Source organism: Canis lupus, chromosome 8, assembly GCF_048164855.1.
Source record: "Canis lupus baileyi chromosome 8, mCanLup2.hap1, whole genome shotgun sequence".
NCBI lineage: Eukaryota > Metazoa > Chordata > Mammalia > Carnivora > Canidae > Canis > Canis lupus.
Genome location: NC_132845.1, coordinates 20666385 through 20683112, shown reverse-complemented (window position 1 = coordinate 20683112; position 16728 = coordinate 20666385). Strand labels below are relative to the sequence as shown.

At 35.7% G+C, this 16728-nt stretch overlaps 1 protein-coding gene across 1 annotated transcript in view; it reads right to left on the bottom strand.

The window, feature by feature from the left end:
• Positions 1–6046: 6046 nt before the first annotated feature.
• Positions 6047–16728, bottom strand: part of BRDT (bromodomain testis associated) — a 57471-nt gene continuing 46789 nt past the window's right edge. The window contains exons 16-19 of the mRNA XM_072834469.1: positions 16128–16228; positions 8627–8832; positions 7863–8034; positions 6047–6459 (exon numbers count right to left, since the gene is read on the bottom strand). Coding sequence (XP_072690570.1) covers positions 6391–6459; positions 7863–8034; positions 8627–8832; positions 16128–16228 — 548 coding nt within the window. The 3' untranslated portion in view covers positions 6047–6390. The remainder of the gene's footprint in view (positions 6460–7862; positions 8035–8626; positions 8833–16127; positions 16229–16728) is intronic.

Genomic DNA, 16728 nt, shown 5'->3' with positions numbered 1-16728 from the left:
TAACTTCTTCCATAAACATTTTGTGATTTTCAGCATACAGATCCTGTACATTTTGTTCAACATAAACCTAAGTATTTCATATTCTTTGGAATAATTATGTTAATGTTTTTAAGTTACCATATGTTCATTAGTAATAGAGATCAGATTGATTTTTGTATGTTGATTCTATATCCTGTGACCTTGCTTAAATCATTTGCTAGTTGTAAGACTTTTTTGTATATTCCTTAGGATTTTCTACATATAAAATCATGTGCAAAAATTCAACAGCTAGTCCTTAAAGCTAAATTGATTCAGAAACTGCTCAAACATTAGTTATCAAAACAAAACAACCTCCCAAACAGCTTATGGTGAAATCCTGTGGCCATTTACTTTATCTTTTATTTTTCTTTTAGAGAGGGAGAGAAAGAGAGAGAGAGAGAAAGATGGGATAGGGGGAGAGAATCTTAAGCAGGCTCTATGCTCAGGGCAGAGCCCAGTGCAGGGATTGATCTCACAACCCTGAGATCATGACCTGAGCCGAAATCAAGAGTCAGACACTTAACTGACTGAGCCACTCAGGCATCCCATTTACTTTAAAATTGTAAATGAGAATGACTAGTCTTGCTTCCATTATTTGGTACTATTTTAGGATATTATAGCTAATGAAATAAAATTTAAAAACCCAACCAAAACAATCGGAATGACTTTTCTTTTTTTTGCTGTATTACATTGGGTAGAATTTCTAGTACTCATTGAATAAGAATGGTGAGAGTGGATATCCTTGCCATGTTCCCAAATGTAGGGGAAAAGCGTCAAGTCTTTCACCATTAAGTGTAACATTAGCTGCAGATTTTTTGTGGATGCTCCATATCAAATTGAAGTAATTCCCTTGAAAAACTTACCGAAGTTTTTTGTTGTTTTTAAATGTGAATGTGAGTTCATTTTGGATTACACTGATTTCCAAATGTTGAAACTGCTTTGTATACCTGGAATAAATCACTTAGTCATAGTATATAATTATTTTCATACATTGTGGGATTTAGTTTGCTAACATTTTGTTGGAAGATTCTGGTGTCTAAGTACATTAGAGATAATGGCCTTAAGCTTTTTTCCTTTTAAATATATTGTCTTTGGTTCAGTATCAGGGTAATACTGGCTAGCCTTATAAAATGAGTTGGGAAGTATACTTCTTCCTATTAATAAAATTTGTCCTGGGGTGCCTCAGTGGCTCAGTTGATTAAGCATCTGCCTTTGGCTCAGGTCATGATTTCAGGGTCCTGGCATCAAGCTCCACATCAGGCTTCCCTGCTCAGTGAGAAGTCTGCTTCTCCCTCTTCTTTGCTCCTACCCCTGCTTATATTTTCTTTCAAATAAATAAATACAATCTTAAAAAATATTTTTGTCCTTTTGTGGGGTGCCTGGTGAGCTCAGTCAGTGGAATATACAACTCTTGATCTTGAAGTGGTAAGTTCAAGCCACATTGGGTGTACAGACACCTTGAAAATAAAATCTTAAAAAAATGTCCTCTGTATCACATAACAGACCAATTTCTAGAAGAAGCATTTTCTGGAATAGATTTCCTGGAAGAGACTTAATGTTAATCCTTCTTTAAATGTTTGGTATAATTCTCCAGTGAAACCATATGGGCTTGAATTTCTTTTTCAGGAGCTTTAAAATTATCAATTGAATTTTTTTAATGATACATGGCTGTTTGGATTATTTCATATTGAAATTTGGTAGTTTATCATTTTTGGCAATTGGCCACTTATTCACATTTACAAATGTGAAGTTATTTATAGTATTCCTTTTTATCTTCTTTTTTTTCCTTTTTATCTTCTTAATGGTTGTAGGATCTAGTGATATTCACAATTTCATTCATTTATTTCATCCTCATTTTAATAGTTTTCCTGGGTACAGAATTTCAAGCTGATAATTTTATTGAATCAAAGTCTAGTAAACATAAATTCAGCACAATTACCTGCTTCTCCCTCTGCCTCTGCTTCTGTGTCTCTCATGAATAAATAAAAACCTTAAAAAATTATTTCTAATCTAATCCCAAACAAAATTCCAATGTTTAATTTCACTCAACTTTTACAAATTGGATAAAGTGATTATGAATTTCTTACAGAATGACAACTGTTGCAAATCAGAGGGTCAGTAAGTAACTTGTGGCAGCATAACTGAGAATTCATTTAGAAAAAAGAAATCTGGTTCCCTGTCTCTTATTATATACATAAAAATGTCTTTGATCCATCTAGAATCTTAGTGTAAAAATTATCTGGATTTTAAGCACAAAAGAGACTTTTATCATTTTGATGTGGGGGGATACAATGTAAAACAAGGCTGAATAGCCAGATACTATAAAGGAAAATCCAGACATACAGCTACATAAAATTTAAAATTTTATGGAAATTTTATGGAAATGGAAAAAAAGGCCATAAATCTCAGAAGACAAACAACAGATTGTGGGGAAAAAAATGTTTCTATACCACCTAGAAAACAAAAAGGCTTTGTACAAACTGATAACCCAAAAGGAGGATGACTAAAGGATGTTGGTTACTAGGCAAGTCACACACCTAACAAATACAAGTTAGCCCCCTTGATATCCGGGAAGTAAAGATTAAAGTAACTGAGTACAACTTTTTCATTTGGATTAGCAAAGAATATGAGGGCAGTAATATCCAATGCTGGTGAGGATAATGAGAAAGAGGCACTTTCAGACTCCATGGAATGTGACCTGCTCTAGCCTTTTTTGGAAATGTCTTTTGGTACCTCCTATTAAAATAAAAACTACTCCCTCTGACTGTAACTTCTGACCCAGCAAACCTTATTTTAGGAGCTTTACTCTTTAGAAATAGCAATACAATTATGTAAGGCTCTATACGTGGTGTATTTACTGCAGCATTATTCATGGTAGAGAAAGACTGGAATCAACTGAATCAATAGGGGGATCACATAAATCATGATATATCTGTTCTAATTTATGTCATGCAGCCTTCTTAAAAAGAATGAATCAAATCAATCTATATCCGTTTAAAGATCTATACAGATGCTCCTGATGCATTAAGAAAAACTCATTTGCCAAGTAACATGTATAGAGGATCATGTTTTTGTAAAAACAATCCCCTCAAAGTCCTGACATGTCAATTTTTGAGCATAAAAAGACTGAAAAATATACAAGCTTTGATCTCTCAATAGTTGGGATAGAGAGGGGGGAAACTTATTTCTACATTGGTAGTAAGATTTCTGGGCAGCATTATGGCTAACTTGAGTTTATGCTCATGAATTTGAAGTGAGATTGGTTATCATAGTTGCATGTGTTTCTGTAACCACAAACAACTTAATGGGTGCAGAGGAAGCAGTCAGACTTAATAAGGATTTTTTGCCAAGTGAATACAACAAAGAAAGGAGCAATGGAGTTGAGGGTATATGCAAGGGAGTGGTATAAATAATGCCAACAAACTTGCATAAGAAGTAAGGGCATGGGGGGGATCCCTGGGTGGTGCAGCGGTTTGGCGCCTGCCTTTGGCCCAGGGCGCGATCCTGGAGACCCGGGATCGAATCCCACATCAGGCTCTTGGTGCGTGGAGCCTGCTTCTCCCTCTGCCTATGTCTCTGCCTCTCTCTCTCTGTGACTATCATAAATAAATTAAAAAAAAAAATTCCAACCCTCAAATTATAAGGCCCCCATCCCCACCCACATCTTAAAAAAAAAAAAAGAAGTAAGGGCATGGGGATGCCTGGATGGCTCAGCAGTTGAGCATCTACCTTTGGCTCGGGCCATGATCCTGGAGCCCCAGGATCGAGTCCCACATTGGGCTTCCTGCATGGAGCCCGCTTCTCCCTCTATGTCTCTGCCTCCCACTCTGTGTCTCTCGTGAATAAATAAATAATTTTTTTTTTTAAAAAGGGCATGAAGGGGAGAGGTACTATGAAAAGCACTAGGATTAATGAGTTGTAAGGTCATGGTGAAGCCTAATGATTGTTGGAGTCAAGGGCCTATCTAGAATAAACTAGAAAAAAATATGAGAAAGTAGTAAGAGACTAACTTGCTTGAAACTGAGACTAAGGAAAGATTTTAGTTATTGACAATGATAAAGGAATGGTTAAAGTTGATTAGCTATTAAGATAATTAGCAGAGTTCAGGGACTGAGAAGTGTCAATTTAGAGAGAAATAGAGACTAAAATCTCTGGGGAACAAGACGGTGTGAAACAGGGATGGTAAATGATTATGGGTGGTACAGTCTGGTGATCATGAAAAAGGGAAGGTGGCAGGGGTGGTGGGGGTGGTCATGGTGGTCTTCAAGTGGCACCCCAAAGGTAAGAAAAACATTAGTGAAGAAAAGAAACAGGCACTAAATGAGAGCCTGCAGCAGAGTGCCCAGGTTGTTAGAGCAGTGGTTCTCAAACTGTAGTGTGTATTAGAATCATCTGGAGGGAGTGTTCAGCTAAAGGTTGCTGAACCCTACACCCAGTGTTTCTGATTCAGTAATTCTGAAGTCTGAGAATTTGCATTTCTAAAACATTCTCAGGTGATGCTGATGTAGCTGGTCCATGGACCACACTTCCAGAACTCAAGAACAAAAAATGGGAAGAAACAAACAAAAAGTTTGATCATGTAGGGAATGTTTTGGATGAACAATCATGAATCCCAGAAAACAAAATGAACAAGTTTTAGAAACTGGAAAGTAGTGACAGATGGACAGAAAAGGGGTCCTCACAAAACAAGAGTTCAGTTAAAGACAAGTTACATGCAGTATTTCATGCATAAAACTAACAGAAGTAAACTCCACAGAAGTCAAGAGAAGACAAAAATCTTTTACTAAAAAATAAAGCATAATATAGGAAGGATCAGTTATAAACTGATTATTTTGATTGCTAAGCTGACTTCAACCAACCTACCAAAAAGTTTGTTGACTGAACAAAGGCTTAAAGTGTTAAGCTGGTTAAACAAAACACGGACAACCATAACACAGCTCTATCAGGGCTCTTCCAAATGTTAATAGGAAAACCTCCAAGTAAGCCATTATTCTTTAATATAAAATGATGTTAACAAAACTGAACTTTTTTTAGATGTAGCCAAAGCTCACTGATTCATCAGTTTTATTAGTTGTTCAAAAGGCAGCTGTTGAAAGATTTAATGTGTATTTGATAAAAATCCTTACTATTTTCATTCTCTCTTCAAAATGGAAAATTTCCCACAGATCTTAAAAGTATTACATAATATTAAAAAGAATGAGAAGGAAAAAAAACACCTGTAATTCCATCACCTAAAGCTAATCACTATGTACACCTGATATATCTTCCTAAAAATACATATTCTAGAATACATAGAGATCTATCTAATCTGTAGATAATCTTTTAGGAAAATAACAATGCATACTATTTAGTATATACACACTAATCACTTGGTTAATAATAGTTGTAGTTAATGAGTATGACAGCTACTTTGATTCTAGCTATGTTTCATGAAAGTGTCACTATCATTTAGCCACTAGTTGATATTTTTTAAATGACTGTAGTTTAGATAGTTCAAAAAATTATATTGAGTATAAAAACAAATGAAGTCAAGAAAACTTTCTCTTTTGCTCTAAAACACACACATACACACACACACACAGAGTTTTCACTTTAGATGGTATCATAATAGGACCTGAGTCATGTTACACTTCAAGAGTCCAAAATGCTAAAATATATGAAGTGGATACACATGATTTATACATAATTGCAACTTGAGAATGATGAAACAAAAATAATTTACAGATTTAAAGACTACATAGTTAAGTAAAAATGTAAAACATTCATTACTATCACATATGCATATAAGAATTGTATAAGTTCCTATAGAAACTTACATCATAATATTTACTATTATTTTGCTCAAATTTAACATTATCCAAACCATACATAATACTCTTTAAACTAAATTTCAATATAAATTTTGCATACAGAATCAGCAGAGAATATTATATAACCTGACAAAGAAACCAAGTATTATTTGTTAGAAGTTCAAAATATTTTAAGGCAGATAGATATTTGTTTTAAAAGTTAAAAACAACAGGAGCTGTTTTTGATACACTTTTATGTATTTTTCATTTTTAAACAAGGGTCTCTTTTGGATTTTTACTGCTTAGACAGGGACTATAATACATAGCAGACAATTATTTATAAAATAAATAACATCTGGGAATTTATTCAATTTTTAGGGATCCAAAATTATAAAATTTCCTGTAAATTATGTCATTTAGAAAATGAACATATAGCTATTAAAAATATATGTGAAAATTGTTTAATCATTTTAGAGCAAGTACAATATAAGATTGGTATCGTGGTGTTTTAAAGCAATCATTTTACCATATACATTTTAATCTTTTATATCATTCATTTTAAGTTGATGGTTAATTTAATGTTTTAATCAAAGTTGTTTTCAAACATTGTCATAATGTCACTTTGAAGAGTCATATCAATGGTACCAGCCATCTGTAGAAACAAGGAAAAAAAATTCAATGTTACTTTAAAAATATCTATGCCTTCATTAGATATATATAAAAATGATCAAAACATTTAGAACAGAATCTACAAAATGAACACAATTTATTTAATGTAATGAGTCTAATTTTCTATTTCTGTTCAAATACTGATTTTTGTTAAATTATTGTTCATGTGATAAATAAAACTTAAAGCTTACACAAACACTAAACTTCTCCAAATAAGAGAAAATTATCAGTGTTGACAGACTATTAACAAGGACATGAACTGAGTATATTGTTTCATTTATCTCTATAATCAAAATAGTGCTAGACACATAAAATTATTTTCTGAATGAACCAGTATCTTTAACTATTTGAGGAAACTAAAATGCATAGCAATAAAGCTACAGGCTTTTCTTGACTCTGCCACTTACTGTGTAACCTAGGGCAAATTATTTAACCAAGTTTATTTTATATATAGGTATTTATGAAAATTAAACCAAATCGCACGTATAACACTCAGTATGTTCATTAAATGCTAAGAAGCCATTAAAAATAAGCTAAAGTAAACAGAATTCTAATTAAATCAAAAGAAATAGGGATGCAGGGGTGGTTCAGTCAATTAAGCCTCTACCTTTGGCTCAGGTCATGATCTCAAGGTCCTGGGATGGAGCCTCCCATGGGCACCCTATTCAGCAGGGAGTTTGCTTCTCTCTCCCTCTGTTTTGCCCACCCCCACCCCACTTGTGCTCTCCTTCTCAAATAAATAAAATCTAATAAATAAGACAAAGGAAATAAATGTTTCCTATACTCTGAAGCCTTCTCTAAATGTTCATGTTGATGACATCCAAACTGACACCAATTATGAAATTTTTTAAATCTATTTATTTTTTTTAAAAGATTTTATTTATTTATTTATGAGAGACGCAGAGACACAGGCAGAGGGAAAAGCAGGCTCCATGCAGGGAGCCTGACGTGGGACACGATCTCAGGATCCCAGGATCAGGACCTGAGCCAAAGGCAGACGCTCAACCGCTGAGCCACCCAGGTGCCCCCCAACTATGAAATTTTTTTTTTTCAGCTCAGGGATGTGAGATCAAGCCCCACTTTGGGCTCTGAGGTAAGGGTGGAGTTGGTGAGGTAAGGGTGGAGTTGGCTTTGAATCCCCCCTCTTCCCCCTGCTCCGCCCCCCACTCTATCTCTAAAATAAATAAGTAAATCTTTAAAAAAAAAAAAAGGGTTTATTTGTTTTTAATTTGTAATTAGTTAACAGCCCAGAGTGATAGGTAAATGTACCAACAATGTAAATTCACTGTCACTGAAAATCACCCTGAATATATCTTTGAACCTGTAAAAGCCACTGCTTTGTTAAATCTTTCCTTAGTTAGATTTAGTAAAGTAAAATTTACTTACTGCTTCTCTCCTCCTCCGCTCTTGCTCTTTCTCCCTTGCTAAATTACGGTCTTTGAGAAGCCAGAGTTTGTATTTATCTTGAGCTTCTGAAGACTGCTGATGGTCTTTCTGTTCTCCAAGGTACTGATTTTGCATTTTGTTTGAAAAAGATTCTTGAGTGAAGCCAAGGTCCCTTAAAGAAACAATATAGCTCAAAGTAGGTTTCAAATTCCTTAAAAGTTTTTATTACAAAGATATGTTAATTCAATTATAAGCATAAAGCAATGTTTTAGATCCCTCCTTTCATATGTTATATCATTTTTAAGTTTGACTTTTGATGTCAAATTTTGCAAAGGCAATCTATATTAACAAAGAGAAGATTATGGAAACTAAGCAAGTATATTGCTACGTTCTTACACATAGAATGGAAACAAGACATTTCTTGAAAATAATGATGTCTTTATGATTTAGTTATATTAGTATCTTTAATATCTTAATCACTTGATAATTTCTATCCTCTTCAAAGTAGATACTACTTGTCAATTAAAAATATCAATAAAATTTACTTTTTACAATTATAATTCGCTTTGTATTCTACTAAATAGCTAAATCATGGTCACTTGACAAAAAAGAAATATATTTAAAATTACATGTCCACCATTGGGAATGGAGATTGCTATACATAGTCAATGCATGCAGACATGAATGAATACTTGAACAAAAAGAAACTGAAATGAAAAAAAGTCCATATCTCCTAGGCTCCCTTACTCCAGTAAATGACTGACCTCTGATTTTCTTGAACTCTTTTTGGTTCCTTTGTATTCTGTTCCATATGTTTCCGTATTAGTTCCTGTGTTCGAGCTTTTACTTCTTTTTCTATTGCTGCTTTTCTAAATTGGTTGAAGAGCTCATCTGAGGATTTCAGTACACCTGATGTTTTGACTGGTTTGCCTAAACTTTTCCAAGAGTCTGCATTCTTTATCTTTATATCCTAAAACAAATATATCTGATTCAGTATATGTCTACAGATGTCAACTATATACTGGAAGGAAAACAATATTTTTGATACAATAATAGATCAAATTAAGATTCTAAAGGTCTCTATGTAATCTTACTTAAAAATTATTTAAAAATATGAAAATATGACAACAGATAAGCTATTCATTAAAGACCAAATTAAAATAGAATGCTTACCAATTATTTCAATTTAATGTAAAACATATACAGTTGACACTGAACAACATGGGGATGAGGAGTGCTGACACCTGCATAGTCAAAAGTCCATGTGTAACTTCAGACTCCCCCCAAAACTACTAATAGCCTGTGGTCAACTAAAGGCTTTAACCAATAACATAAGCAGTCGATTAACACATATTTTCTATGTTATATGTATTATATACTGTATTCTTATAATAAAGAGAAAATAATACTGAGAAAATCATACTGAAAAAATATGTTACAGTACTATACTGTATTGAAAAAAGCTGGGTTATAAGTGGACCCAACAGTTCAACTCTGTGTTGTTCAGGGGTTACTCTATATTAAGAGTATGAGAATCTTCAAGGAATATAAAAATAAGTAAAAAGATATTTATGGTCCTATATGAAAACTAAATCAAATATACAAATTATTAATAATGAAGGAAAGATGATGCCATAAGAATGACATAGTAATTTGCTGGGAACCCTCTGACATGACTTTATCTTTCCTTTCTTAAAAAGTTAACTGATTGTGACACTGTTCTTAAATGATCACGATCTAGATCAGTGCAACCCATAGAAATATATGTATTTTAAAATTTTCCAATACAGAGGTGCCTGGGTGGCTTGGTTCATTGAGTGTCCAACTGTTAGTTTCAGCTCAGGTCACAATCTCAGGGTCATGGGGTCAAACCCCACTTTGCACTCCATGCTCAGCAGGCAGTGTGCTGAGATTCTCTCTCTCCCTCTGCCCCTCTCCCTGCTCATGTCCATGTGCTCTATCAAGTGAATAAGTAAATATTTTAAAAATAAAATAAATGTATAGGAATTATATATAGAAGGTGGCAAAGGAGGAGGATCCTAAGCTCACCTTGTCCTGTTGATACAAATAGGTAACATACACATCAGTGTAAATAACTCAGAAAATGACTCCAAAGATTGGTAGACTAGACTTTGCACAGCTAAATATACAGAAGAGGCCACAATAGGGTAGAAAGGACCAAGGGTGGTGAGGAGCCAAACAGACCCACTGGACTCTCTATGAGACTGTCTGCAGGAGGGAAGGATGCTGAGCATGGGCAGGAGAAAGAAACAGACACCCACCCTAGGCACAGGAAGGTTGATGACCATAATATCTGGCTTTGGAGACCAGAGAGACTGAATTTCACAAGTTCTTACAATCAAATTAGCAGGTCTTTAACACTTGGAACATTAAAAATTAGAAGGCTCTATGGGAGAACTGGGAGAGTGGAGTCCAAATCCTTGGAAGAACACAACAGCACTGTGAAGATACAGCAATAGAAGCACTAGTTTGAAACAGCTGGTGTATATGAGAGGGAGATGTGTTTACTCCTTTCAGATTGTGTGCTGGAGATGAACCAGAGGGGCAGGAATCAATGACAGACTTCTCCAAGAACAAAGGAAGTGGTGGATGCCATTTCCCTCCTCTCACCCTCAGCTTAGACATTGGAACCAGCATGACCTCAACACTCTCCACATAACTTATTAATACCTCTTGCTCTGCCCCCATGCTTCCACAAACCTGTGCCCTAAAACTTGGTTTGCCTTGGTCCCGTCCAGTGAACTGAAGTGGCTCTTGCTGGCACTGTACTCCACCCTGCATTCTCCTATGTACCTGTCCCCTCCAATATGCTCTTGGCAGGAGAGTGATTCAAAGTGATGCCATAAGCTGGGCAGTGTTCAAGCAGCCCTGACAGGAACCAGTACCACTCCAAAGTGACCACTAACTTGGAGAGAAGGAAAGATAAACACACACACACAGCAGTCCAACTATAGCCCTGGCTGTGGGCTGGGGGGCAGACATCTAGTCCGGCTGCAGGACTCAACCACCAATGAAAGCTTATTGAGGCAAAACACAGGGAGAGCACTCAACAGCTCTGTGCTACTGCCTCTATGGCAAATGCCTGGTATGACTCAACTCAAACCCGGAGAAACTGAAGACTGGCTCACTAATAAAACTGGAGCCAAATCCTGCCTACAACAGGCAGAGAAAGCCATTGCAGATGAGGAGGCTGAAGGCAAAAGTGGCTTAGCCACAATAGGGCTCACATGACACACACAGGAGATACCCCTCAACCCCAGGTTCTGGTGAACAGGGGACACTGCACTGCAGGGCACCACAGGACCTTTTTTCGAAAGCCCAATACTTTCATGTATAGGAGACATAGCTGACTTTCATAACAGAGAAACTGACACAGAGAATTAGACACAATCAGGAGACAGAGGAGTAAGTTCCAAATGAAAGAAGAGGACAAAAATCGTAGCAAGAGACCTAAATGAAACAAATAAGTAATATGACTGATGGAGAATTTAAAGTATTGGTCATAAAAATACTCACTGGAATTCAGGAAAGGGTGGGAGACTTCAATGAAGCCACCAAAAAAGAGACAGAAAACAGAAAACATAAAAAAGAACCAACCAGAGAAACATTCAAATTATAGGAATCCCAGAAGAAAAAAAAAAAGACACAGAAAAGGGGGGAGTAACTTTGTTTGAAGAAATAATAACTATAAACTTCCCAAATCTGGGGAAGGAACCCAAATCCAGGAGGCACAGAAAACCCCTAATAAAATCAATCAAGGAAGTTCACTCCAAGACACATAGTAGTTAAATGGCAAACTACAGTTCTAAAAGTTTCAGGAGAAAAGAAAACATACTAGGGAAAACCCCATAAGGCTATCAGCAGATTTTTCAGCAGAAACTATACAGGAAAGAAAAAAGTGGCATGATATATTCAACATGCTGAAAGGAAATTTAAAAAAAACCTGCAATCAAGAATACTCTATCTAGCAAGCCTGTCATTCAGAAAAGGAGAGTTTCCCAAAGGAAAGTTAAAGGAATTTATTACCACTAAACCAGCCCTGTGAGAAATATTAAAGGGGATTCCTTGAATTAAAGACCATAAGTAAGAAGAAGAATAGGAAGCACAAAAGCAGTAAAATTAAGTATAGCTATAAAAATTAGTCAAGGGATTCACAAAATAAAAAGATGTAAGGTATGACACCATATACCTGAAACATAGTAAAGGGGGCAGTAGAGGTGGAGAAGAGTAAAGAATAGGTCAACTTACCATCGATGTAATAAGGACTGCTATATGCATAAGCTGTTATATATACAAACTTAACAGTAACCAAGAATTAAAAATCAGTACTAGATATGTAAAAAAATAAAGAGAACAAATCCAAGTCTGTTACTAAAGAAAACCAGCAAACTGAACAAGAAAGCAAGAAAAATCAATAACAAGGAATAACTACAAAAACAACCATAAAACAAGCAACAAAATGGCAATAAGTACATACCTATCAATAATTACTTTGAATGGAAATGGACTAAATTCTCCAATCAAAAGCTACAGGATGATGGAATGGATAAAGGAGCAAGATTCACCCATGTGATGTCTCCAAGAGACTAATTTCATACTACAGACACATGCAGATTGAAAGTGAAGGGATGGAAAAGCATTTATGCAAATGGAAGAGAAAGGAAAGTCAGGGGAGCATTACTTGTATTGGACAAAATGGACTTTAAAACAAAGACTGAAATAAGAGACAAAGGACACTATATAATCACAAAGAGAACAATTCAACAAGAAAATATAACAATTATAAGTATTTATGCACCCAACATGGGAGCACCCAAATACATACAGCAGCTAATAACAAACATAAAGAAAGTATGGAATAGTAATACAATATACTAGGGGATTTTCATCCCCCACTTACATCAATGGATAGATCATCCAAACAGAAAATCAACAAACAGTGGCTTTGAATGACACAATGGATGACCAAATGGATCCAATAGATATATTCAGAACATTCCATCCTAAACCAGCAGAATACACATTCTTTCCAAGTGTAAACAGCACTATCCAGTATAGATCACATTAGGCCACAGAACAAAATCTCAATAAATTCAAAAATATCAAAGTCATGCCATACATCTTTTCTGACAACACTATGGAACTAGCAGGGAACCACAAGAAAATAATCTAGAAAGAACACAAGTACATGGAGGTTAAATATCATGCTACTACTGAACAACCAAGGGCTCAAGGAAGAAATAAAAAAAATAAAAAATATCTTGAGGCTAATGAAAATGGAAATACTACTAAATGTATGGGATGTGGCAAAAGCAATTCAAGAGGAAGTTTACAGTGATAAATGTACACATCACGAAACAAGAAAGATCTCATGTATAACCTAATTTATACATTTCTAGTTCTTACAAGGAACTAGAAAAAAGAAGAGCAAAGCCCAAAGTTAGAGAAAGAAGGAAACAACAAAGATCCGAGCAGAAGCAGTTTTAAATGACAACAGAAATAATCAATGAAACTAAAAGCTGATTTTTTTAAAAGATAAAGAAAACAGACAGACTTTTAGGTAGACTCGTCAGAAGAAAGAGGATTCAAAAAGTAGAATCATAAATGAAAGAGATATTACAACTGATACCACAGAAATACAAAGATAAGAGACTACTATGAACAATTATATCAAAGAAATGAACAACCTGGAAAGAAACGGATAAATTCCTAGAAAGATACAATCTTCCAAGACTGAATGATGATGAAACAGAAAATCTGAAACAGACTGATTACTAGTGAGGACACTGAGTCTATCATCAAAAGCCTCCAAACAAACAAAAATCCAAGAACAGATAGCTTCACATTTTAAGAACCAATACCAATCCTTCTCCAACTCTCCCCCAAAATAGGAGAGGAACTCTTCCAAACTCATTTTATGGCCAGCATTATCCTGATACCGAAACCAGATAAGGACACACAAAAATCATAGGCCAATATCCCTGATGAACACAGATTAAATATGATACACCACATTACCAAAATGAATAAGAATCATATGACCATTTCAACTGATGCAGAAAAAGAATGGGCAAATTCAACCCTTGTTTTTTTTAAAGATTTATTTATTTATTTTTGGGGGAGGGGCAGAGGAAGCAAGAAATCCAAGCAGACTTGTGTGCTGAGCACAGAGTCCAACGTGTGGCTCAATCGCACGACCCCTGGACTACGACCCAAGGGTCAAGATGCTTAACTGACTGTGCCACCCAAGCACCCCAACAGCTGTTTTTATATGATAAAAACTCTCAACAAAGTGAACATTGAGTTAAGGTACCTGAGTTAAGGTACCTCATATAATAAAAGCTATATATGAATTAATAAAAGTCAGACATTATCAGTGGTCACCCAGATGTCCTTTGGAAGTGTTTCCCATATGTTGTCAATAAAACCTATTTTTGTTTTTACCCATGGAATAAGCTAAATACCCACTGTAGAATTCATCTGACTACTCAGTCATTTAAAGCATACCATCTTCAGATAGAGGTTTGAAACAACTATGGCAATACCCGATGGTATATATTAAACAGGGAATAAAGGAAGGATAAAAATTGGTCTCTAGCTTTGTGCCTGAAATTTCTACTTAACTGCAATGAAATTTTGGCAGATGCTAAAATAGTAAACTTTGTATGTGGGTTTGGGAGTATAGGACAGTTTTTCAGGAATAACAAAGAATAAAACAACTAGAAAGGTAGATATGAGAATGGCAAGCATTCCTCATTAAGAATGAATATAATTAAAGGCATAAATAGGGATAATCTGGAGAGAAATGAATAGTTCAGTTGCAATGAGTTATAAGGCATCTAGTTCAGATTGAAAAGTTAGTTTCGGGTCATAATGTAAAGGTGTTTAATCTTCATTCTGGAGTCAAAGTTGGAAACCAGTGGTGGTTTCATACAGATGAGTAATGTCATCAAGAGAACACATCGGGAAGAACAACGTAAGAATGTTAAAAGTGAAATGGATTAGAATAAGGAGGGTCTCAAGTTAGACCAGTTATGTTAAAAAGAGCTCAGATTAAAAGAGTAAGTACTGGTTTATGAGGTTGGAAAAAAAGGAGACATATTAGAAATAAATCAAAGAATTGTAAAATGCTGAACAGGAACCTTAGCCTCCCTCACTGGATGCTAGCAGCACCCTTTCTCCCACCCCTGCGTGGCAACTCCTAGGCTGCAGAAGACCGAGAAGTCATCAAAAATGTTTATCATAGGAAGTCAGGACTAGAAATACGTATTTGGGTCATTTACAGAGAGACTAAAACTGAAATCACCATAGTGGATGTTCAATTAGATAGAGAAGTAGTAGAACGTTCTGGCTTCTCACTGTATCAATTTTGGGAAGGATGTAACAATTTTAGAGGTCACTGGTTCCTCTGATAAGCCAAATAATAGGCATAGGGGAGCAGCTAGGCAAAATTAAGGCACTGATTCTCACCTGGGGGTGATTCCCCTCTGTCCAGGGAAGACATCTGGCAATGTAAGTGGATGCTTTTGGTTGCCACACAGGGGTGGGGGAAAGGGTACTACTAGCATCCAGTGAGGAAGAGGCTAAGGTTCCTGTTCAGTATTTTACAATGCATAGCCCTACCCCCAATACAGACTTATCCAAGCCCAAAATGTCAATAGTGCTAAACTAGAGAAACCCTGGCCTAGTGGAAAAATAAGACAAAAAGGAATAATAAAGATTTTAGAGATGGCAGGAGACCTCCAAAATAAATCTGCTGAGTGCAAAAGAATTAAGAACAGAGATGAATTGGGATGCCTGGGTGGCTCAGTGGTTTAGCACCTGCCTTTGGACCAGGGTGAGATCCTGGAATCCCAGGATTGAGCCCCGCATCGGGCTCCCGGCATGGAGCCTGCTTCTCCCTCTACCTGTGTCTCTGCCTCTCCCTCTCTCTCTGTGTCTCTCATGAATAAAATAAAATCTTAAAAAAATAAAATCAGGATAGTTGGCAAATACCAGCATTATAGAACTTATAATTAAATACATGCATGAGAACTGATGGTAGAGGGTACAGGGGAGGTGTTGCTCACAAATAACTTTTTTTTTTTAATTGAAGAGGCCAAAGAATATTTATTTTTAATTAAATAAGCTTAGAGATCCAAAATCTCATTCAAGATAAGGCTTAAAATACCCCTTGTTCCACTTCCATATTCAATTTTAAAACCCTCCAAGATCTGTGAGGAAAAAATAACATCACTCTCTTACCTTCTGCACAGGTACTTGACATTCAGATTCTAACACTCTTGTGTCATTATCATCAGACTGATGCATCACAGTTAGGCCATTCAAATGCTGTTCAGTATCACCTAGATGCACACAGTTTTAGAACAGTATAATGAAGTGATTTCATTTTGTTTGTCCATAATTTGACATTTTTCCCTACCCACCCCACCCAGGTCAGAAACTATGAAAACAAAGTGATTAATTTTTGATATTGTTTTAACTTTGGAATATTCTTAGTTGAGGAACTGTAAAATAAACATTTTTTCACTTGAAATTTGTCCTCTTGTTTCATCTCCATTATAGTTGACACCGTGACTCACCTACCAAAATCCGTTTTATCTGTCCCTTTGGTCTAACAGTCCTCCAGTGTGCAAACTGATGCTCAGCTCTAGAGACAGGTTTTTATTAGGCCAAACCAATCATGGTAACCCTACAGACACTAGTGAGTCATTCAGGAAAGAGCAGTCTGAAGCCAATGCAGGGCTCCCAGGGAAAGATACTTCTTGGTGGCCAAATTAAAAACAAAGAAAACACAAAGAATGGAAGAACTAAGACACTAAATACCTATAATAACTAGTGAGGA